This window comes from Sander lucioperca, chromosome 5, assembly GCF_008315115.2.
Source record: "Sander lucioperca isolate FBNREF2018 chromosome 5, SLUC_FBN_1.2, whole genome shotgun sequence".
NCBI classification, from domain to species: Eukaryota; Metazoa; Chordata; class Actinopteri; order Perciformes; family Percidae; genus Sander; species Sander lucioperca.
The window spans coordinates 20,904,467-20,928,541 of NC_050177.1; the positions used below are offsets into that span (position 1 = coordinate 20,904,467).

Genomic DNA, 24,075 nt, shown 5'->3' on the forward strand with positions numbered 1-24,075 from the left:
GACCTCTGCGTCAAGGCATAACCCTCTGAGTACATGTGCGCCTGCTCTACCCACTGAGCCAACCCGGCCACATAATATTCATATTTGATCCAAATAACAACTGCAATTTTCATTGTTGTACTTTTGCTTAATTTTAGAAAAATACAGGTCTTTGGGGTTTTAGGTTTAAACATGTTAACATCCAGAAATCACAGTTAACAGCTAAGTATGCCTTGTTTTCCAACTTTGATTTTATAATGCTGCCATCTGCTGGGCAACGTTAGCCAAAGTAAATTCAATCCAATGCCTGCAACTACTGAACTAGCTTTGTCTTCAAGTATGTGGTGTGATTTCCTGTCATCATATAACTCTATGTTGAGTTGGACTTCACCAGGTCATCTACTGATCTGCTACCACAGTCCTGGTGAAAAGGCAGTACTGAAAAGGACAATATGCTGATTTATATTAGTTTCATCAGTTCATTTTTTACAGTGTGAACTCTGAAATGCTCACTCAGGTTCAAACTCCTTTGAGGAGATTATCTTCAGTGGTCTTTCTACAACATTAGGATATAGGCCTACAGTATATTGTGTAAGGCTACCCGCCCTCTTACAAGTCTTGTAATCATGTATGTGTGTTTATGGCAACAATGAACTGATAATGGACTTTAAAAGTCACAGTATAGTGCTTCCTGTAAGGAGTGCTCTTTGCTTATAAAATCACATATATAATATCCATATATTACCATATATTTATATGATAATCTTCCACTAAACCCCAGAGGCACAAAACCCACATAAAAATCTACATGAATGTTTATACCCAGACCCATATCTATGAAGGTTGGTAGGGTTAAAAATAAGACCCATGTTCAATAACAACACGTTTTAATTACCACAATCCACAATTATGCACAATCTATCTAAGAACGAATCATTCAAAGAAAATTGGAGAGAGACTTTCCACGGTTATGTTATCTATAATTCATAAGAGCAAAATCAACAGATTTCATAAACAGATATCTAGCATATTGTTGCCTATGTTGTCCAATTATTAATGTGGTATCAGTCCTGAAAATCCTCTAATAGCCTGGTAGTAATACACAGTGGGGCCGTTTGAGGAAAGAAACACCTAGGGCAAGGTGTGATCCTTGCAGAGGTATTAAAATTGCATATGTAACTGAGGTCCTTGAGAAAACTCTCAGATAAACATCTTTTTAATGCTTTTTTTTGAAAAACATGCCTATTAGCACAAAAAAAAAAACTAAGTTTCAGTTTCTCAAAATTGCAGAAATGTTCTTTCTCCTTTTCATCCCAGTGAAAGTCCCATGTGTGACAGCTGAGCAACATCCATAAAAAAGTTATTCAGTTATTTCAGTTTTTCAGGCACATGTATACACACATCCATATGTATGCTTGTACGTGAAACAAATAAAACTCAAACAGTAAGGAATGCATTTCCATTTTTAAGTCAACGCTTATTTTTTCAGGAGAAGAGACTTTAATGACAAGGCACCTGTCAAATACCTTTATTTATTCCTTTGGTCTGACCACTACCTCCCTTCAATGCCAAAATACATCTGAAAGACGTCACAACAGCCTTTCTCATTTAAGAACTGGTAGAGCTGCCCAAGGTCCATGTGATTACCTCTGTTCCCATGGGGGTCAAACATTGCCTCTTCAAAGCCTGTGAATTTGCGCAGCGAGTCTATACTTTCAACAGCCCTGCTGTCCTCTACCTGACGATCAAGGGGAATATCCTCTCTATGTCGAATCATGATCTTCTTCCATGTCAGAACCTTCACTCTGTGAAATGGGAGAAAAAAAAAGTTTGGAAAATAATCAACCAGGGACCTCAGCAGCAGGCGTCTGGCTGTGACATCAACTGCTAAAAATAACAACACTCAAGATACCTGGACCAGAACTCCTCGCAGGCAGAATGAGGACCTTCCACACACACAATACCAGGCTTCCCGGGCATGCTAAATCCTGACAGGCCCAGCTCCTTGGACCACTCCAAGATGTTCTTCCTCTTCGTTTTGTTGTAGATGTGATGACTGTAAATCCACAGTCGGCTGAACACTTCCCGTGGCTGCGGAGAGGAAGACTCTTTCTTAGGAGCCGGTGCTGCTGATAAGCTATTATTAATGAAGAGCTGCAGGTTGTCTTTCACCCAGTCCACAGCTGAGAGCACACACACTTCCCCCTGGCAGTTTTCCATGAGGTATGCATTGAGATCTGTGTGGATCTGTGTCTGCTGGGCCCTGCTGAGACCGGCACACCTAGGGCACGCATAAAACATGCTGTGAGGAGGATTCAGCGAACATTCAAGGCCACTTGGAGCTGGAAGTTTCCATCCTTGGGAGCGAAAACTTTGAATAAAAACCTTTAAAAAGCTAAGCACAAAATAACTATAACAGATCTTCAGGAGGCTGATCGGCTTGCTAATCAATATGAACGACTATTCCCCAACACAATATTGTCTGAAAGCAACTGACAAGATGTGTTTTTTTCTTTACTGCTACTGCGGTATGTTGCATTGGGATATACATATACATAACCTCTTCTCGGATAGATCTCTACGCAAAATTTCTGGTTTAAGTTTCCTTATCTTAATTCTGAAAATTTGATTTTATGATTTGTTGATTGATAAGTGTCACCATATCCCTTTAGCAGATTTTATGATTTTTTAAATGTTTTAATGTTACTGCTTAACCTCCATAAAGTGATCACATACAGTCTACAGCTAATAATGAGCAGATAGCATACAATTAGTAATTGTATGCTATCTGTGACTAACTATCTAACAGTAGAAAATAACGTCTTTCTTTCTGCAACAGTCACAAAACCTCTTTTGTCTGTGTCATTAGTCGGCTGCTCATCTATGCAATTTTCAATAATTTCATTTTCACATTAGACCACCACATAAATTACACTGTTGTCCTTGGCTTCTGTTAGTGGCTCTTTGCAGTTCAGGCTTTGCAGGTTTATGGAATGAAAGCGTTCTCTGATAGAATAGCAAAGTTGAAATGTGTGTGCTGGAGTTATTAATGTCTGCTTGATAAGGAAGTTTTCATGAAATGTTACAATATCGTAAGCTGTCAATTTCACAATGCAGGAGCTGATTTGACATTTCATATCACATTCTCGCATGACCTCTAAATGGACCAACCTCTCTTTGTTTGGAAAAGCCTGTACATTGATTTAACACAGATGAGTCTCTACCATAGACTGTGTATAAAGTCATAGACCATACTATATATACAGTCTGACCTCCCTAACATTAGATTATATCGTAGACCGTAAAAAAAGGATTATGAATATGATGTTGCGGTTTTGCAAGATAATGTTTTCCAAAATAACAATTGGGTACACATTTTATAATTATTAGTCACTAAGCAATTTAGTCATTTAAAGTGCTCATATTATGCTCATTTTCAGGTTCATAATTGTATTTAGGAGGTTATATCAGAATAGGTTTACATGGTTTAATTTTCAAAAAACATCATATTTTTGTTGTACTGCACATTGCTGCAGCTCCTCTTTTCACCCTGTGTGTTGAGCTCTCTGTTTTAGCTACAGAGTGAGACATCTCACTTCTGTTCTATCTTTGTTGGGAGTCGCACATGCGCAGTAGCTAGGTAAGGACTACTAGCCAGTCAGAAGCAGAGTATGAGGGTGTGCCCTGACAGTACCTAGGTAAGGACTACTAGCCAGTCAGAAGCAGAGTATGAGGGATTGCCACGCTAGCAGCTAGGCGAGCATTATAACGTGTGTTACAAAGTGACCACGTTTGTCTCTGAAGTAAAGGCTGGACTACAATAGAGCTGTTTGGAGCAGTTTGTGAACAGTGTTTTCTGTTGGAGATGGTAAGTCCCTTTGGGGTGGACTTTGGGCTTTTTCACTTTGTAAACCTATAACATGCACAAAAAAGATATATAACACAATAAAGGAAAGGGGAAAAGCCAAAAAGCAGAATATGAGCGCTTGGATATAAAAGTGGATATATTGGCTTACCGGACTGTTATCTCTGGTAACACACTGGGATATTCGGATGGATACGCACAAGATAGAATGACATCCATCTGAGTGAAGCAACAAAATAAAATGAAAATGATGGTTTAGGACAGTTGAAACCACACTGACAAACTATGCCACTTTGCTATTCGGTTACCCTCTCCATGCCTGCAGTGTCCAGCTTCTGTTTGATGAAAAACTGAGGTGTTGAAAGAGGAGGGGGGCTGTCTGTCGAAGCTGAGCCCTCCACGTAGTCCCTGAGCTCCGCTAGTGCCAGCTGGTCTGTGATCTCCAGCTCCTCCTGGGTGGGAAACATGCTGGTCAGCAGCTCTATCTCTGCAAGCTGACACTCAGCCCGCTCCAACATAGACATAATGAGAAAGGCACTAGAGAGTCGATATCCAGTCTGATCTCTCCACTACTGTAATACATAGGAAACCACTGGTTTTAAACAACTTTCTGTCTCCACATTCAACGATATTGTCGCGTTAAGTCTTGTCAAGCGTATAACATTAATACTACAGGTGTATGTGAGCTATATATAGAAAGAGATGAACAAACAGGGTAGTTAAACAACTGAACAACTCCAGTAAGCGCAGTCCTGTGACTCCTGTGACAGCTAGTAGCGTTGTTTCTACTCGGACTGTTTGAAGCGACGCACACAGGAAACACACGTAACGTTACCGAGGAGCAGAAACAGCGGCCCCATCACATTTTGTTCCTCCGTTGTCTCATGTGTCAGTTTTTTCTGCCGAATCAGCGGAGTGGTTTCTCGCGAAATTGAAAGTTTTAGACCCCGTTTGTTATCCGAAGGCTCGCTCATTTTAAAGCTGAAACGTTAATCCGTAAACCGAGTTAACTCTGTCCGGATGAGAGGGTTAATCCACACAAAGTACACCAAACTGAAAAGTGTGAAGGTTTTAGGCTCCGTTTGAGACAGTAAGTTGACCTGACCCCGAGGATGGTCATGAAGTTGAACGTTCCATTACTTACATTACTGTTTATATCTGGCGCTGAATGCACTGGTACTCAATTGGGTTAGGCAGCATGTTTAGCTAATGTAGCTGTTAGCCAGACAAACTGATGTCTGTGTCTGATATTCATTCATCTCTAATTGTGCTTAACGTTAGGTGAACATGGGAAAGAAAAGGGGGAAGGACAAGAGCTCCAGAGAGGACGATGACATTGAACTGACAGGTAAAAAAAAATATTATCATCATCTTCATGACATATGACAACATGTAGAAGGCCTACTAGTTCCCACGTTGTGTGTTCTTTTGTTTAACTATATTCGTGGGGTCCAAAAACCGGGAATACAGTATACTTGTGGGGTCCAGACAGCTTTGTGCGGCCAAAATGCTGGACCCCACAAGTTTAAAGGGCTGTTTGAAGGTTAAGACTTGGTTTTAGGATTAGGGTTAGAATTAGGTTATGGTTAGGCTGAGGGTAAGGGGTAAGGTTAGGCATTTAGTTGTGATGGTTAAAGTTAGGGTAAGGGGCTAGGGAATGCATTATGTCAATGACAGGTCCCCACAAAGATAGTGACACGCTGTGTGTGTGTGTGTGTGTGTGTGTGTGTGTGTGTGTGTGTGTGTGTGTGTGTGTGTGTGTGTGTGTGTGTGTGTGTGTGTGTTTGTTTATCTGTATAGGTCCATCCTGCAGGCATATTAAGAAGGGGACAGACCAAACTCTTTTAAAGAAACTCTCCGGGAATTCTGATTGGACGAGTTGCCAGGATTGTAAGCATGAAGAAAATAAAGAAAATATCAGCTCCACCGCACCCCAGGACTCTGAAGAGGAAAAAGAAACAGCATCCGTATGGATGTGCTTAAAATGTGGCCATAGAGTGAGTTTATTCAACCAATTTTCTTATTCCGATTTTTTGGCAGCGTATGAATTGACTTTGTGCTAAATGACCAGATGCATCTTTTCGACTCTTTTCTCTAGGGATGTGGACGTAACTCTGAGAACCAGCATGCCATCAAACATTCTGAGACTCCTCGGTCGGATCCACATTGCCTGGTGATCAGTCTGGACAACTGGAGTGTGTGGTGAGTATATTGCTGTGGTGTGTTAATCACGGCGGCATGAGTTGTGCTTGTAGTGCCGAGATACTTGTTCTTTTATTCATGTGTTGCCATGCTTGCAGGTGTTACATATGTGATGATGAAGTCCGGTACTCCAGAACCGGACATTTGGCTCAGCTGGTGACCAACCTACAAAAGCAAACGTCTGCAGATCCCATAAAGAGACCACAGAAAAGTAGGTCCCATTGGAAACTTTAACATCACTGTGTTTTGGTTTTGTTGTGTGGTCAAACTGTATTATTGGAATTACATGTCTCTGTAACCATGCCCACTATGTCGTGTTTGGTTATTTTAGGAGTGAAGGAGGAAGACAGCTTGTTGGAAGTTGATCAGAAGACAGACACTGTAAAAGCAGATAAAAGTGAGGACGTGGAAAACAAAGAAAACAAGGACCGCCAAAAGAAAAATGCCAAGAAAGAGAGTGTTGGGAAATCCCCAAAGTCTGGCACATCTGAAGACAATGGTGGTGTTTCAGTAAAGGGGCTGAGCAACCTGGGAAACACATGTTTCTTTAATGCAGTCATTCAGGTAATTCAGATTGTGCTTTATTGGATGTCAGTCTTGAGTTAAAATTACTTTTAAGGCCGTTTTATGGTCCTGCACAGGCTCCACGCAGAGCTTTCCCCGTAGCCTACATAAGTGGCCTGATGTTTATACTTGTGCGCTGGTGTGTGCGTCAAGCCGGCATGTGTGTGAGTGTGTGTGGGGAGTGTGTTAGAGCAAGGGAGAAGTGAGAGAGTGACGGCGATTAGCTTCGGAGCGAGTACCGACTCTAGAGTCATAGTGAGAGAAACAAAGTGTCTCCCCTGTTCTTTCTGACCACGATGGGAAATCTGGAGCAGGAAAAGTTAACCCTCTCCTTGATTTCATGTTGGTTATGTAGGAGAAACAGGAAATGAGTCGGGGGGGAAATGCAACGCTACCAAGCCACGAGGGGTACGCCGGACCCTGCGCCGTCGCCTGACGTGCACCTCTCGAAAAATGTAACCACACGTCGCGGCGACTCACTATGACTCTAGAGTCGGTACTTGCTCTGGAGCCAATCGCCGTCACTCTCTCACTTCTCCCTCTACCACACACTCCCCCCCACACACACACACACACACACACGCCGGCTCGACGCACACACCAGTGCACAAGTATAAACATCAGGCCACTTACGTAGGCTACGGGGAAAGCTCTGCGTGGAGCCTCCGCAGAACCATAAAACAAGCTTTACGCCGTCGATTCTACGCAGAAGCATAAAAAGGCCTTAAGAGTTATTGTTAATTGCTGATATTGTCTTTTCCAGAATCTCTCTCAAACACAGCTCTTAAGACAGACTCTCAACAAGGTGACCCGAGAGAAAATGAGTCTTAACATTAAACCTGTTGCCTCGTCAGATCTGGTGGGTTGCCGTTGTTCTTAAAAATGATGTTGTTAACCGTGAGGATGGTAGATTTATCCTGGCTTATATACACTGTTTATGTCTTTTTTATTTTTATTTTATTATGATTGCAGGAGCCTATCGTAATGCAGTTAGACCAGCCTGGATCCCTGACTTTGTCTATGTGTCAACTACTCAATGAGATCCAGGAAACCAAGAAGGGTGTGGTAACACCACGGGAGTTGTTCACACAAGTTTGTAAAAAGTGAGTGCAACGACAAGTTGAGGTGGAATTTAGCCTTAACTTCCTGGCGTCACTGCATTAAACGTGAATTATACTAGACGCATCCAAGGTGGCGCGTGCCATCGTGACGTCAAAATGACGCAATATCCTGCCGGCGCGTCCAAATTATGGTGCGCGAGCAGAGGTCGCGCATGGCTCTTTTTTTTTTTTTTTTTCAGCAGCGCGCGACAAAGCGGAAACAGGAGGCCTGAACGAGTTCGCCGACAACCGGATGCCAGGACTCTCACAGTGACTGCAAGTCTCTCTTGTAAACTTACTGGGTTAAGATGAGTTCTTTTATGGTGAATGAAAGGCTTGATCCCACCAAGTAGGTCATCCAATCAAATCAAAGCATTGACGGCAATGCTGCAGCCAGTTCTGCCGTTGTTTACCTTTTTCTTCTTCTAGTCCGTAGAAAGAGCAACGTCTGTAGCCTTTGCTCATTAGCGCCACCTCTGTTCAGAAGAAGACAACTAGTGTCGCGAGCACCAGCGCGGGTATAAATAGTCACGGCGATCCCATGACGTCACATTTGCACGCGCCAGCTGGGCTGCGGTTACTGTAAAACACTCTTTAAGTGTTGCTCATTGTGTCGTCTCCTTTCTGCAGGGCTGCCAGGTTCAAAGGATTTCAGCAGCAAGATAGCCAGGAGCTGCTGCGCTACCTTCTGGATGGGATGCGAGCAGAGGAGATCAAAGTACGCATTCAGTTTGAATCATATCTCTATGTATCTCATTTGTGAAAGTTTAACACTTGAAATGGACTCTGTAGCTGCCCAAGGCTTTGGCACTTAGACTCCACAGGGAGATTTGTAATCGAGGGGCGTCTGCCCTGAGCAGCAGCAAGATAAATCTCCCCCATGGAGTCCAGACACTGGTGGGGACTGATGGAGCTGAAGAATCTGCAAAGACTGGTGGTGATGGGTGAAAGGTGGAGGAGCGATTTGCCATTTGCGGTGATTTGTACGGAAATGACGGCCGACAGCAACAGAGAGAACAGATTTAAATAGCATGACAGCCGTGAACGCACTACGCACTTTACATCAGCATGAATGTACTGAAGGCAGAGAGAAACCTATTTAAACAGAGACAGCAGCAGGGTGATAGGTTTAACAATGTAGGTGTACCGCTGAGCTATTGGATAGATGAGAACAGCTGATAAGATAATTGACAGCCCCAGACAGGACAGCGAGGAATAATGAGTGAGTGTGTGTGAGAGGATTGAATGCAGATGTGTGAGAGAACTACAATAGGCATGCAAAAGTATTTTCTTTTTCTGACTGAACTTTTGCTATAGCTTCACTGCACTGTGCACTTAGATTTCTTATTCCAGGCTCATTGGCACTAAGTCATTCATATTCTAAATTTAGTCACAAATCAAGGACACATTATGTGTGAAATGCAAAGAATCTTGGCTTAATAACATTTTTCTCTCAAATGTAATGACCTGAGGGATTTTGCTCTCCCAGAAAGATACTCCAATAGGTTAGTTAACGGAGCTTTTTATAATCAAAATGTTAAGAGGCTGAAATGATTGAGATTCTGTGAAAATGTCGCACATACACACAAAGAGCTCCTCCTTATACTTTTTCAAAAAGTTATTCTTATAATTCACATTTAAAGATTGCGTTTGTCTCTACAGAGAGTAAGCTCAGGGATCACGGAGGCATTGAAAGAATCTAGAAAAATCACAGATGGAGAGCAGCTGAAAACATTAGTTAAAGGTAAGTAACTGAGCTATAAATTAAAAATCTTGTAGTCAATATCATGCCAAGAAAAAAGCCCTACTATAGTATACAATCTTGGTATACCTAATAATTAAATGGTGCCCTCTGACAATGATGTTCTGATTTCAGAGTATGAGAAAAATGGTTTTCCAAAAAACTTTGTCGACCACGTTTTTGGTGGGGAAACGACCAGCACTATAATGTGTCAGCAGTGCAAAACGGTATGTAGTGTGGACAAAAATGTAAGATAACCTGTCAGTGTCATGTCATTGGTCAAGTTAAATGGCCACTACTTTGCCCTTACAGGTGTCTGTAGTCACAGAGATGTTTTTGGATCTTTCCCTTCCTGTTTCGGACGAGGTAAAGCCCTTAAAAGTGTTTTTTTGTCAATTTGTTGAACAGTTATTTGTTCATGTTTTATATGTAGGGTTGGGTATCGGTTGGGTTTTTTCCGATACCGGTGCTAAAGCGATACTTTTAAAACGGTGCCGGTGCCTGAACCGATACTTTTTAAGAAAGTAAAAAAAAAAAAAAAAGAAGGGTACTAAACAACAGTCAGCGATATTAAAGAACGGCTTGTTTATTGCTAAGGCCATGTGGTCAAAATTAAATGATTTAATAATATAGTAATAAATATAACTTATAACAATAACGTATTTCACTAGTAAATTGCTGTTGAACGACAAAAACAACCACTAGATGGGAAAAGGGTATTTTACAATAACTTTGAATGCACCGTGAGGCTACCAGTTTCAAGCGAACGCACCGTCTGTGTTGTTTTTCCGACAACGGCAGCTGCACACTGCTTAACGTCCCGCTGTTGGAATCCTCTACAGTGAAATACAGTCACACTTTACACCGTTTAGCTGTCAGCATTTTAACCCTGTTTAATCCAGCTGCTAGCGTCATGTGCAGCAATGCTTCTGTTGCCTCTAACGTCCGTTTCGGAGCATCAGAGAGTAGCGCAGACATATCGGTGGCACCGAAATCCGCGTTGCTATTCGGTAGATACTGGTCGTTAAGGCACCGGTGCCGTATTAGCACCGGGTCTCGGTACCCAACCCTATTTATATGTTACACACGTGACTACGTCTTACAGGCATTCAGAAAGAAGAACCAGAAAAAATCAGTTCAGAACACTAGTGAGTCGAGCCAGGATGGCAGAAACAGCCCTGCTTTGACAAACGGGAATGATGACAGTCCCACCGGGTCCAGCAGCAAGTACCAGCAGAAGAAAGCCAAGAAGCAGGCAAAGAAGCAGGCAAAGGTACCTCACTAAATGTATACAGATGAAGTTTCTTTTTCTTTTGCCTTAATTAATCTTTTTGATGGATGAGTGTTGAATCATTGTGCAGAATAAATGAAATCGGTTGTATTGTTTCCTTATCGTGGCTTACAGCATCAAAAGAGGCAGCAGAAGATTGAGGGCAGAGTCACTTTGGACAGTCTCTCATCTCCGAGCCACACGGAGAGCAAACCGACTGATCCTACTGCAGACGCAAAGGACGAGGAACATTCTGACAATGAAACGCATGAAGAAGCCTCACTGAGTGAAGGAAATCCTGCACAAGTCGGCGCGTCCGAACAAGACCAGAAGAACAGTGACGTGGTCCAGGATGAGGAGGAAAACGAAGAGGACGAGGATTCAGTGATCGACTGCGACTCATCAGCTACGTCATCAGTCAACAACCGCTTTACCATCTTATCAGAGGAGCAGCACTCAAAGGAGAGCGTCTTCGACGATGACATGGATCAGGAAGGAGAAGAGGACACGCGGCTGGTGAGCGACATGGAGAAAGTAACCCTGGATGATGCCTTCATAGAAGAGCCTGATGCTGTGGAACAAAGCATGGAGATTGAAGATGAGCCACTGGAAGCTAAAGAGTACACTGTAGTAAGTCAGGACCCGAGGCTGGCCTTCAAAACACTGGCCACCAGGACAGCCCCTGAGAAACAGGAGTGTTCAGTCCAGTCGTGCCTATTTCAGTTCACAGCAGTGGAAACGCTCACACAGAACAACAGCCTGCTATGTGTCACTTGCACTAAACGGCAGCCAAACAAAGACAAAGCTGGAGGTATGTGGAATTTCTCTGACTGACATGTTTTTTTGTACAGTACAGTATCACAAATCCAGTAGTACTAACAAGGCAAGAAGCCAATTATATTTTGTATATTTAGTCTTCCTTCTAAGGCTTTTCTGCTCCTTGTTCTTTAAACAAAGCACACATTTCCATTTGGGGATCAATGAAGTTCATCGTCTTTATTTGTGCTTTGTTCAGGATCCAAGAAGAATGTCTACACTGATGCCTTGAAGCAAATGTTGATCTCTTCTCCCCCACCAGTGCTTACCCTTCATTTGAAGAGATTCCAACAAGTAAGACACCTTTGATCCAGTCAGCGTAACTGTTTTTATTCCCACAGCTGTGATCCAACTATTTAAAGAGCATGACACGTTCTTGTTTTTGTTTAGATCCTTTTTTTGTCTTTTGTAAGGCACTGAAACACTTCCTTTTATGGAATCACTTTTGTTGTTTTCCTCTAGAATGGATACAGCATTTGTAAGGTGAACAGACATGTCCAATTCCCCCTGATACTGGATCTAGCTCCTTTTTGTGCGGTTAAATGTGATGTAAGTATTGGGATTAACAGCCTTTTTTTTTTTTTTTTTCTTTTTAAATATCAATACACTCTAAAGGCCTTTGTGTAAATGTATCGTTGTTTAATTATAGTCTGAGCACTAACACAAAGTTATTTCCAAACAGAACTTGACAGAGGGAGATTTTCAGATTTTGTACAGTTTGTACGGTATCGTAGAGCACAGCGGAACAATGAGGTCAGGCCATTACACGGCGTATGTGAAAGCGCGACCCGAGTGCCCTAAACCCTCATCCAACGGACTCGCAGCTGAAGGTAGGTGTACTCTGGTGTGACAATAGAGGGTTTTTCACCGTTTTCACGTTCTGGGAAGTAACCTGGATGCGCAGCCATATTGGAGGCACTCTGTGTAAACAACTGAATAGAGTAATGGAGTATTGTGCACTTTGGATACTTTAAGCGAATGTAGCCATGTCTAAACAACAGAAAAGCTCATCAAAACGCATCCAAGATGCAAAGGCATATAGGGAAGGACTTGGACCACAAGAAAAGGCGCAATATTTCGAGAAATTACGGTTTACTGGCGGTGCAGATCCCTACAAGTTGGCTCCCTCTTCTTGGATCCATGGTGACCCGGTGATTCTTCCTTCAGTTGCATATCCCGATATAGTCAACTACCTGGTGTTCTCGCCGAGCCCATACACAGCGGAAGACCTTAAATCCTACAAAGTTTGAAGGCTTATAACCAGATGGTGTGTGGATAGGTGAGGGAGACGCAGTACCAAGTCATTAACGACCGTTGTGTTGTGAAGGCCGAAGTAAGTAATGCAATAACGTCTTTAATCAACCTAACCTTAACTGTATGATATCATTGCGATACTCAGGGTGTAGCCAAGTGACTCTCAATCTTTTTTTGTTTGTTTTTTTCATTTCAAAGACCGAACAAGACAGATTTTTCCCTCGTAGATCCTGGTTGAGCTTTGCCAACCACAAGCGCCTCCTTTCCTCTGATAACTTCTGGCATTCCTCTCCCTGGTTTTTAATAACTTTTGGAAGTCGATAATATTCCAAATGTTTTTCTCGGTCTGACCTATTGGTACAACCTAAAACACGGCAATAATTAACCATTTTCCTTGACGGCGTTCGGGATCTACTTCAGTGCTTGTGCTTTGTTGTGATGCGGAGTACCTCCAATATGGCGACTTCTGGTGTGATGACGCGTCGTGAAAACCCTCTATCAATAGAATAATAACTTGTTTTACGTACCTCCTAACATATCACTTCCCTTCAGGACATGCAGAGCCACCCAGAGGATCCTGGTTCCATATCAGCGACACAAGCGTTCAGCCCGTGAGCGAGAGTAAAGTCCAGAGTTGCCAAGCCTACCTCCTCTTCTATGAAAGAATTCTTTGATCCGACTGTGCCTCACTACTCAGGAAACCCCAACAACCTACCTGCTGCTTCGGCTCCACAATCTAAAACGGTTAACCAACCAGTTTTGACTCAAACTGGGCTGTGATGAAATGTTATTGATTATGCAGAAGGGACATTTGACAGTGTTGACATTTTCATCACAGTGGTTTCACAAGGTGTTTTTAAGTATCACACAGGACCAGCTGTATGTTTCTCACACTCACGGGAATATGACAAGGCGTGCCACGAAAAGTCGAGATGGACATTGAACAGATTGTGGTTTAGAGTGCTGCCGAAATGAGTCCCGAAATCCGGAAATGATTTAGGATTTTTTGCACTTCCGGTTCCTTCGTCTCAGTCGACCGTAACAGGCTTGAGAGATTCCCGGGTTTTGTTCTACAACATAAAATACGTCGGTAAATACTCCTCACGTGAATTTTGAAGTTTTTACGAGTCTTAAAAAAGGAGGTCGCTAACAAGTGGCAAAATGACATGGCAGAGATCAAACGTCATCACACCGAACACACAAAATCAGTTGGAGGTGTTCGTTTATAGCCTGATGTTAGCTTTTTACTTCTGGGGATTGCATTTGTACTTCAAAAATCATAAACGTTGTCTTAATTTGTGATTATTATCTTGCTGAACACATTGTGTATACATCAAACTCCTTTTTGCCACAGATCTTTTTTTCTGCAATAATTCAAAATCTAATGGAAAATCCTGTTGGCTTTTTTGTCGAGGGAACCAGGGCTGACCTACAAAAATACTTCCCTGCCGCACTCTATTAAACAGGACCTGTATGTCATATCATGGGGCATATGGCAAGGTGTGCAATGGAACCCAAGATGGACTTGGACAGATTGTGATATTGGATTTGTACACATGACAAAAATCAATTTCCAGAGATAAATTAAAGTTGGGGGAGAAAGAATTTGTAAAACATATTTATATGTATTTTATATCAATGTCATGTAATGAAATGCTTCAATATGAGAACAGTTTCTCCTGTCGTGTGTGCTGGATGGAGGCTGGCTTACGCTTGCCCTGAGCATGCGTAGTAAGTGTTGACAACTTTTCCTGTTTCACATTGTCACATGACGTGAGGAATCTGGATCGCCAGAAACTAACATCTCTACCCCAAATTTACCAATGGCAGTGTTATCAAGCTGACATGGCAGGTCAGTGAACGTTTGACCTTGTTAAAATGAATATTAAGAAGTACGGTTTTAGGCGGCATGTTTCCATTTTTAGCCAACAACAGGAAGATGTGTTCGCTCGGTAGCTAGTTCACGTTATAACTGTTCACTTTAGCTAACGTTAACGGTCTGGCCTAGCGTAAAGCCTTTCCATTTGGATATCATTGTTCGACCATTGACGTCATTGTCGTCAACCTAATGAGAATGTCTGTAGTTGGTAACAAAACGTTCTTGTAATTTTTTATGTTTTTCGTAACGCGTCTCCACCCGGCCCTGTTAGATAACTGTCTAAGCATGAGTCAGCATTTTAACCATAGACTGTTTATTAACACGCTGTCCAAGTTATCGAGTTATTCAGATGAAATCTATCCTCAGCTAACGTTTACTGTACGCCATTCAATTACATGTTGTCCGACAGCTGTCCAGCTGATCATTTATCTCAGTCAGTACAATGTTATCAGTCATATGTTATTGTATTTAGCTACACCATCTTTTTTTTCAGTAAAGTGTCTTGCATAAGGGCAGGTCATTTGACTGCCTGTGATCTTTTCTGCTGCCAATAAGAATAATAACTTAAGTTCCTGTGGCAAGGTGGTATTGGACTGTAAACAAAAGTGCATTGCAATAGTTTTACATAATCATAAAACAACTTTTCCTTGTTTAAAATTATTTTAGTAATGCCAAGAAGAAACATCTCACATTTATTATATGACTGTACAATAAACCCCCTGCTAAAGACCTAATCCACTAGGGCTGCAACTAACGATAGTTTCATCATTGATTGATATATGGATTATTAAATCAATTAATCCAATCGTTTATCAAAATTGTTGCAGATTCATTTTCTGTCAACCGGCCGATTAATCATTGACTAATGTCTGCAGCTAGAACCCACACTGTAGTCTATTTTGACAAACAGTGTATTGTGATCATTATGTCATTTTGACTCCCCACTCCCACCCCCTGCTCCCTCTGTCACACAGGCTGAGCTTGTAAGAACCATGCCGCTCCAAGATCATCGCATGTCAGTGTTCACCTTTCAGTCGGCAGTGCACAGCGCCCATGTTCTGCAGTGTCTGAATGACCAGAGGCAGCGTGACGTCCTGTGTGATGTGACGGTGGCGGTGGAAAACCAGAGTTTTCGGGCCCACTGCTCTGTCTTGGCTTCCTGCAGTGAATACTTTCACAGCAGAGTTACCAGTGTCACCAGACATAATCCCATCATCACCTTGCCTGATGAGGTCGGTGTTCTTCTAATCAGATGAAGGATTTGGTGGGGAAAAAATAGAATTTTGAATTCAGTTGCTCTATTTAGGATTTATGAATAATCAGTTTTTTTAGAGTAGGAAATAAGGCAGTTCTTTAGTTGAGCAGACATATGACACCAATTAATTGAGACTGAAGTCAAAAATCAACACAATATTAATAATGTACTTTGGGCATCCTGAAAGAAGGGAGCTCATATATGAATGGCTGTCATATTCATTTTGTGAATGCCTGAAATGTTACATTTCACTTAGCAAACAGTGATACAGCGGTCACTTAGCAAGACCAGCCACCAAAAAGTTTCTGAACAAGACTAAATTGTTATCACGTGGTAAAATGTGCCATGGAAAATGCAGACACTGCAATATGTCTATTTTCTCCTGCAGTATGTCTTTGTGTAACATGACTGTCGGTCCAATTTGCAGCCCTTGCAATGTGACTCATGCCTGTGCCACGTGTAAATCACAATGTCCGTGACAACTATATATATATATATACAGTACTGTGCAAAAGTTTTAGGCAGGTATGAAAAAGAATGCTTTCAAAAATGGAAGTGTTAATAGTTTATTTTCATCAATTAACAAAATGCAGTGAATGAACAGAAGAGAAATCTAAATCAAATCAATATTTGGTGTGACCACCCTTTGCCTTCAAGACAGCATCAATTCTTCTAGATACACTTGCGCAAAGTTTTTGAAGGAACTCAGCATGTAGGTTGTTCCAAACATCTTGGAGAACTAACCACAGATATTCTGTGGATGTAGGCTTCCTCAAATCCTTCTGTCTCTTCATGTAATCCCAGACAGACTCCATGATGACCTTGGCTGTATGTTTGGGATCGTTGTCCTGCTGCAGAATAAATTTGGGGCCAATCACACGCCTCCCTGATGGTATTGCATGGTGGATATGTATCTGCCTGTATTTCTCACCATTGAGGACACCATTAATCCTGACTAAATCTCCAACTCCATTTACAAAAATGCAGCCCCAAACTGGCAAGGAACCTCCACCATGCTTCACTGTTGCCTGCAGACACTCATTATTGTACCGCTCTACAGCCCTTTGGCGAACAACCTGCCTTCTGCTACAGCCAAATATTTCACACTTTTGACTCATCAGTTCAGAGCACCTGCTGCTATTTTTCTGCACCCCAGTTCCTGTGTTTTCGTGCATAGTTGAGTCGCTTGGCCTTGTTTCTATGTCGGAGGTATGACTTTTTGGCTGCATCTCTTCCATGAAGACCACTTCTGGCCAGACTTCTCCGGACAGTAGATGGGTGTACCTGGGTCCCACTGGTTTCTGCCAGTTCTGAGCTGCAGGACATCTTCCCATTTCGAAAGGAAATAAGGTTGATGTGTTTTTCATCTGCTACACTAAGTTTCCTTGGCCGACCACTGCGTCTACGATCCTCAACGTTGTCCGTTTCTTTGTGCTTTTTTAAAAGAGCTTGAACAGCACATCTTGAAACAGCAGTCTACTTTGAAATATTTGTCTGGGAGAGACCCTGCTGATGCAGTATAACTATCTATATACTATAATTGGTTGATCATACACCTGACTACAATCCTACAAAATCCCTGACTTTTTGCAATTACCTATAAGAATTGATGCTGGTTTGAAGACAAAGGGTATTAACACCAAATATTTTTTGTGATTTAGATTTTTCTTTTGTTCGCTCACTTTGCATTTTGTAAATTAATAAAAATAAACAATCATTTATATTTTTGAAAGCATTCTTAGTTACACTTAGTTACTTAGTACAGCATTTTTTCACACCTGCCTAAGACTTTTGCACAGTACTGTATACACACACACACACACTCTCTCTCTACCGGTTAAAAGTTTGGGGTCACTTAGAAATTTCCATTCCACTCCATTATAGACAGAATACCAGCTGAGATCAGTTGCATTGTTTTTTTAACCAGGGCAGCAGTTTTCAGATTACATCATATGCTTACATAATTGCAAAAGGGTTCCCCAATGTTTTCTCAGTTAGCCTTTTAAAATGATATAAGATTAGTAAACAGAATGTGCTTTTGGAACATTGGATGAATGGTGGCTGATAATGGGCAATGTAGATATTGCATTAAAGATCAGCCACTTCTGTCTACAACAGTCGAGAACCCTTTTGCAATTATGTAAGCACACCTGATTCAAAAAAACAATGCAACTGATCTCAGCTGGTATTCTGTCTGTAATGGAGTGGAATAGACATTTCTAAGTGACCCCAAACTTTTGACCGGTTGTGTGTGTGTGTATTTATATATGTATGTATGCATGTGTATATATATATATATGTGTGTGTGTATATATATATGTATGTATGCATGTGTATATATATATATATATATGTGTGTGTGTGTATATATATATATATATATATATATATATATATATATATATATATATATATATATACTGTATGTATACAGTATATCTGTCAGCCCTGCAGAGAATAATATAGCACATTGCTATTTCGAGCTTTGTTGATTTTTGATGGATGTTTTAGAACCCACTGAGCTTTATATTGTTGTATAGGCGATACTAGTACATTAAGTAGGCTAAGTAAAGTTTATTTCTAGCACATTTAAAGGTGCTGTAGGTAGGATTGTGAAGATCCAGGACTTCCAGACAACTTCTCAGTCCCTCCCCCCTTTCCGCTAAAGCCCAAAACCATCTCCTAAGCCCCTCCCCCCACGAGGGAGAATGAATGCGTGTGCATGAGCAGTAATTGACACGCAGTTAGACACCCCCCCTGGCCCCGATTGGTGCATCTGAACAGGGAGCTGTGGATTTTTGCAAATCGCACTACAGACTGTAGGTGGTGCCAGAGGAGCTGGATTTTTTTTTTTTTTAATGACCTGCTTCATGTAGTTCTACTGGAACATAGGGTCAGTTTCAAAAAATATGACAGAAAGTTAGTTTTATAAGGCATACCTATTGCACCTTTAAACAACTGACCAAAGTGCTGTATAGAAAAACACAATCTTGCTGTATAAAAGAACATTGACACGTAAAAATAAAATCTACATTTCAAGTTTACATCTTAGTACATGTATCAAACAGCCCTATAGATCTGAATAGCCTATGTTTCTTTATAGCTGGTCTTTATGGCCATATTATATATTACATATATTATAGCTGGCCTTTATGGCCATATTGTAGTGATTTATAGTTGTTCTTTATTATTGTCTTACCGTACCCTTAACACTTTGCTGTATGACTTTCCTCACAGGTGACAGTTGAGGGGTTTGAACCTTTGCTTCAATTTGCCTACACCTCGAAGCTGCCTTTCACCAAAGAAAACATTCACGCCATTCACAGCAGTGCTGAGATTTTAGGATTCCATAACTTGGAGTCAGCATGCTTTGATTTTCTCATTCCAAAGTTTTCTGAAGGCAGAGGAACCTCACGGGATGGAAGGCATAGAGCCTGTTGTCTGAGTCAGAATCCCAGTGCCAGTTTTGGCCCCAGCGCAGAGAGCAGCCAACCAAAATCATTTGAGTCACACAGCTCAGTGCCTTCAAGTGTTGACGAACAGACAGATTTCCCATCACAGTGTCCTCAGAGTGCACAGGGTCAGACCAACAGCAGGGAAGAACACTTCTGTTTGGAGAACTGCGGGCCACAAATGGCCCCCTTATCTCTGGAGTTAACAGCGAATGGTGTGTGCCCCATGTTGTCTTTGCCATGCCCAGACTCTGACAAAGCAGATCAACCCTCTCAGTTCAGCGAAAGAGACATTATAGAGATAGGAGATGTGTGTAATCAAAATGAGTTGAGTTTGACAGACTGTGACTTACCCTGTGAGTTGTCAAGCCCGGGGGATGTGAATCCACCAGAACTCATTGAGCCAGCAGGCAGAGATGTTGAGACGCTTCGTGCTGAAACCGACTGCAACCCCGGTTCATGTCCACTCACAACAGGGGCAGAATATTGCAGTGAGTTATTAGAGCAGAGTAAGGCTGGCCTTGAACACAAAATGGAAGGTGATCTCTCAGACCCTACACCAACTGATCTAAGCCACGCAGAGGGAATTGGGGAGAGAAGCAGTGAGGAGAGGGAGGTGGCTGAACATCTGGCTAAGGGATTTTGGTCTGACCTATGCCCATCTCAGGCTCAACCACCCCCCTTGGAACCCATGGACCAAAACAATCTTGCAAAAGCATCAGACTTTCATTGGCTTAAGCAGCTGGACCTGAGCTCCAGTGTAGGAGACTGTCCCTTCCTCAGGGACTTTGGGTCAGGTGATGACCCGGCCCCACGCACTGACAGCCTGTCCCAGTCAGAGAAGAGCCCCTACATGTCCTCCTCGCTCAACTCTGGGGACGACTCAGACCTGGACACGGATGGCGATACTGAGGCCAACAACAAAAGAGCAGCAGAGGTCATTGTGATACACTGTGGTTTGGTTATTGATAGTTGAATTTATGAAGTACAATAGATCTAACTCCTAAACCCTGTACTGTACAGATTCAGCTGCCATTCCCAGTGGAGCAGATCTCAGCGCTGAGCCGGGGTGCCTTCCAGCAGCTTCTGAGACAACATCAGCTGACTCAAGATCAGCAGGAGTTTGTCCATGACGTCCGTCGACGAAGCAAAAACCGTGTGGCTGCACAGCGCTGCCGGAAGAGGAAACTAGACAGCATACACCACCTAGAATGTGAAATCAAAAAATTGGTAAGTTACCTTTAATCATAATCTCAACATGTTTTCAAACATATCATTGAATTTTGTGTCCTTGTAACTTTTATTGGCCTCTAGTAGTGACCAGTATTCACTGCAGCAATGTTGATGGAAGTACTTTTGTCTTCCTAAACAAGTTTCTGGCACAGCCTCCAACCCTTCTTTCACCTCTTGGCCATTTGCCATAACAAAAAAGGTGTTGGTACACAAATCCAAGAGAATGTATATACTGAGAAAGTAATGCTTTACAGTGCAAACTGTCATTATAATACTGCTTTATCATTTAGTTTTAGTGTGTGAGAAGAAAGCTTTTGAGCATTTTTGGTAGGGGTGCATGATATATCGACTCAATATCGTTATCGCGATATCACATTGCGCAATATTATATCGAAAGTGTCGCAATAAGTATGCAATATTTAGTTTATTTTGTGGAGTGCTGCGTCCCGTCCGTTGGCTGTGTGGCTTAGTTGTGTTTGATTTAGAGCTTGAAACGCTGTAATGATCATGTTACATTGGCCAGTTACCGTACCACTTGCACACGTCAGTGCACGTGTCCACTACGTGACAAACCCTATGGAGCGTTCCACGTGTGTGCATATTTCGACAGAGTGACGGTGGAAGTGAAGAAATAGATAGACAACAAAACGGAACGAATCAGAGAAGAGGAAGAAAAGTTGTGTCCTGTAGGTCCTGTTCTTTTCATTTATTTTATACTGTCCAACCAGTAGAACATGTCCTGTTCTCTTTTATTTATTTTATACTGTCCAACCAGTAGAACATGTCCTGTTCTGTAGATATTCTCTTTATTTATATATTTTATACTGTCCAACCAGTACATGTCCTGTTCTGTAGACAGACATTCTCTTTATTTATATATTTTATACTGTCCAACCAGTAGAACATGTCCTGTTCTGTAGACATGGTCCTTATTTATTTATTCGTGTAGTACAAGTCCAATATGACAGTCAGTTGAAATAAACCGTTTCCCCATAACTTTTGTAATTTTACATATGTTTAAAAATATTGAAATTAATATCGCAATATCACATTTTGTCAGTATCGTGCAACCCTAATTTTTGGCTCTAATGTGTGTGCGTTTACCACAGTCCTCTGCTGTTTCGTGTTTGGAAATGTACATAGATTGGACACAGCTAACAGACAGGGTTATTTGAGAAGATCAAATCAAAATGTGCACATACTAACACACACACACACACACACACACACACACAGAAAGAAAAAACAATGAAGAGCCTGTCTGACTAAAATAAGCTCCATTGAGTGACCCTTTAATTTTAAAAGTAAAAGTAATCTTCAGTTGTGAATCTTTTGTCCATAAAATGCATATATTATGATGAGGAGTGGATGAAGCGAATGAGCTTTACTGTCATTATTTTTCTACAGAAAAGTCAGAAAGAGCGGCTGCTGCAGGAGCGAACCGAGTTGGAGCAAAACCTGGAGGAGACGAGGCAGAGTCTGTGCGGGTTATGTAAGAGTGTCAGCATCGAGTCTGGCTCTGGTCAGGACCACTTGCAGCTTCTTGCCAAGGTCTCCTCATCAGACTCCCCCATCTCCTCCCATAGCCTTTTGGATGAAGATGAGGAGTCCCAGATCACTATCGAAATGGTAAGTTGTTCTTCAGAGTGTGACTCGAGCAAGCCACCTGCATGCTCAGTTCAAACTGCTGCACCAGAGGCTGGCACACAGACAGAGGAGGCAGGTTCTCCACAGAGTTGCCCCGGTCCCGCATCTCTGCTTAATGTCTGCCTGGACATGAACAACAGCTTATAATTGGACTCCATTGTCATTTCTAATCTTGTAGGCCCACGGAGCAGGGGGTGGACTCTTGAGTATATACTGTAACCCTCTTTTGGGATAGATATGCTTTCCTGTGTATTTCACTGAATGGTTTTCTGCCTGATACAGGTATCTTAAAGTGACGCTGTATTTCTAATATGCATTTCACTGTAGTAAATACAGAATCCAGTATTCATCATTTTGAAAGTGCACACAATTTTCAGGTAATTCCCAAATGTTTTTCTCAGGGAAACTCATAACCTGACTATGTTTTGATGGCTAACATAATTATCGCTACACACCCACCCTATGCGTACATACGCACGCACGCACACACGCGCACACACACACACGCACGCACACACAGTTATAAAAATTAGACCTTTACTTTTAGGCTAATTAGTCTATCATTATAATCTTAACACATTCTGTATTATTTGTCACTATGCTTACCTTAATTCAATATGCATAGCACTAACATCTTTTACAGTAGATAACAAGGAATTGTTGCAGGTAACATGAATTCTCAACAGCATTATTTGAATATTTTTTGGGCATTTTAGGCCTTTATATACTGTATATAGGACAGCTGAAAACATGAAAGAGGAGGGGACAACATGCAGCAAAGGGCCGCAGGTCGGAGTCGAACCCGCGGCCGCTACGTCGAGGAGTAAACCTCTATGTGCATAGTTTGAATGAATTATTGTCAGCTTCCTCTGATATTTGAGGAATAGTTCCAGTGTATATGAAAGTGTTACAGGGGAACATAGGAAATGATTTTATTTGACGAATAATGTGCCTTATGCGGTAGTATAGTATGAAGACAGAAAGATAAAGGCAAACTTTGTAATTGAAATTGTCAATTCTTGTGACAAGCACCATTACACATTAACCCAGAGCCTATACTTACGGCATTCTCTTACATTACAGTCTGTCTTCATGTTGAGTATTTTTTATTGAATGCTTTCATGGATTACAGATTTAAATAAACATTTTTGTTACCATTCAGTGCTTTTTTTCAACCAGCAAGAAGAATTTTTCCCTTTCGATGCGCAGTACTGCAGTTTGGCCAACAGATGGAAGTACAACACAAATTACCTCACCAGCTATGCTGACCCTTAATTGACTGACTATAACAATATGAATTGTTCCTTTTGCGATTTATCTGCAAGAGATTGAGCTTTCTGTTGGAGATCTTTATGCAAACTTTAAGCCACAAATTTCAGTTAAAAAAAAAACAAGCTGAAATTTGATTTGATTTTATTAGGATCCCCATCAGCTGATGCAGAACATCAGCTACTCTTCCTGGGGTCCACACAAAACATAAAACATTGCAACAGATAAGACCTTTACAGACAAAACAGCCAAGGCATCAGTGATGTCAGACTGTTCAGTCTGCATTGGACATGATATAATAAACAAAACAAAACTGATATTGGAATTAAGAAAGTCGGGCCGAAGCCTTAGCTGAGTAACATGAAGCTGCTTCAGAACTGCTTTCGTGCATATTGCACATGAGGCTGAGGTTATATGAACATGGATTAAGACAAAACTTGATACATTTTAGCAAAATGATGTTACTGCTATCACTATTATATAACAGTTGGAACTGAACAGTTGTCTATATATTAATTGGATCTGCAGCGAATCATTAGGAAGACTTGT

At 41.6% G+C, this 24,075-nt stretch overlaps 3 protein-coding genes across 4 annotated transcripts; 2 read left to right on the top strand and 1 right to left on the bottom strand.

Annotated features, from left to right (window-relative positions):
• Positions 1-1,490: 1,490 nt before the first annotated feature.
• rwdd2b (RWD domain containing 2B) lies at positions 1,491-4,617 on the bottom strand. The gene is made up of 4 exons (XM_031297471.2): positions 4,153-4,617; positions 3,996-4,063; positions 1,892-2,260; positions 1,491-1,784 (listed from the first exon to the last, which is right to left on the bottom strand). Exons 1-4 carry the CDS (start codon positions 4,366-4,368, stop codon positions 1,532-1,534), a joined length of 906 nt encoding a protein of 301 aa, XP_031153331.1. The 5' UTR covers positions 4,369-4,617; the 3' UTR covers positions 1,491-1,531.
• Positions 4,618-4,696: 79 nt separating this feature from the next.
• usp16 (ubiquitin specific peptidase 16) lies at positions 4,697-14,393 on the top strand. The gene is made up of 18 exons (XM_031297467.2): positions 4,697-4,934; positions 5,126-5,192; positions 5,645-5,841; positions 5,943-6,046; positions 6,145-6,257; positions 6,378-6,610; positions 7,374-7,469; positions 7,583-7,713; positions 8,341-8,428; positions 9,373-9,454; positions 9,587-9,678; positions 9,764-9,817; positions 10,557-10,724; positions 10,857-11,532; positions 11,737-11,831; positions 12,000-12,086; positions 12,220-12,367; positions 13,344-14,393. The coding sequence occupies exons 2-18, from the start codon at positions 5,132-5,134 to the stop codon at positions 13,463-13,465; spliced, it is 2,547 nt and encodes an 848-aa protein (XP_031153327.1). The 5' UTR covers positions 4,697-4,934; positions 5,126-5,131; the 3' UTR covers positions 13,466-14,393.
• A 107-nt stretch (positions 14,394-14,500) lies between these two features.
• LOC116048373 (transcription regulator protein BACH1-like) lies at positions 14,501-23,414 on the top strand. Of its 2 annotated transcripts, XM_031297468.2 has the most exons (5): positions 14,501-14,643; positions 15,645-15,902; positions 19,163-20,314; positions 20,401-20,607; positions 22,018-23,414. In XM_031297468.2, the coding sequence occupies exons 2-5, from the start codon at positions 15,663-15,665 to the stop codon at positions 22,402-22,404; spliced, it is 1,986 nt and encodes a 661-aa protein (XP_031153328.1). In that variant the 5' UTR covers positions 14,501-14,643; positions 15,645-15,662; the 3' UTR covers positions 22,405-23,414. The 2 variants fall into 2 exon arrangements, with proteins under 2 accessions (XP_031153328.1, XP_031153329.1); XM_031297469.1 differs by lacking the exon at positions 14,501-14,643 and having other exon boundaries at positions 15,799-15,934.
• Positions 23,415-24,075: the final 661 nt, after the last annotated feature.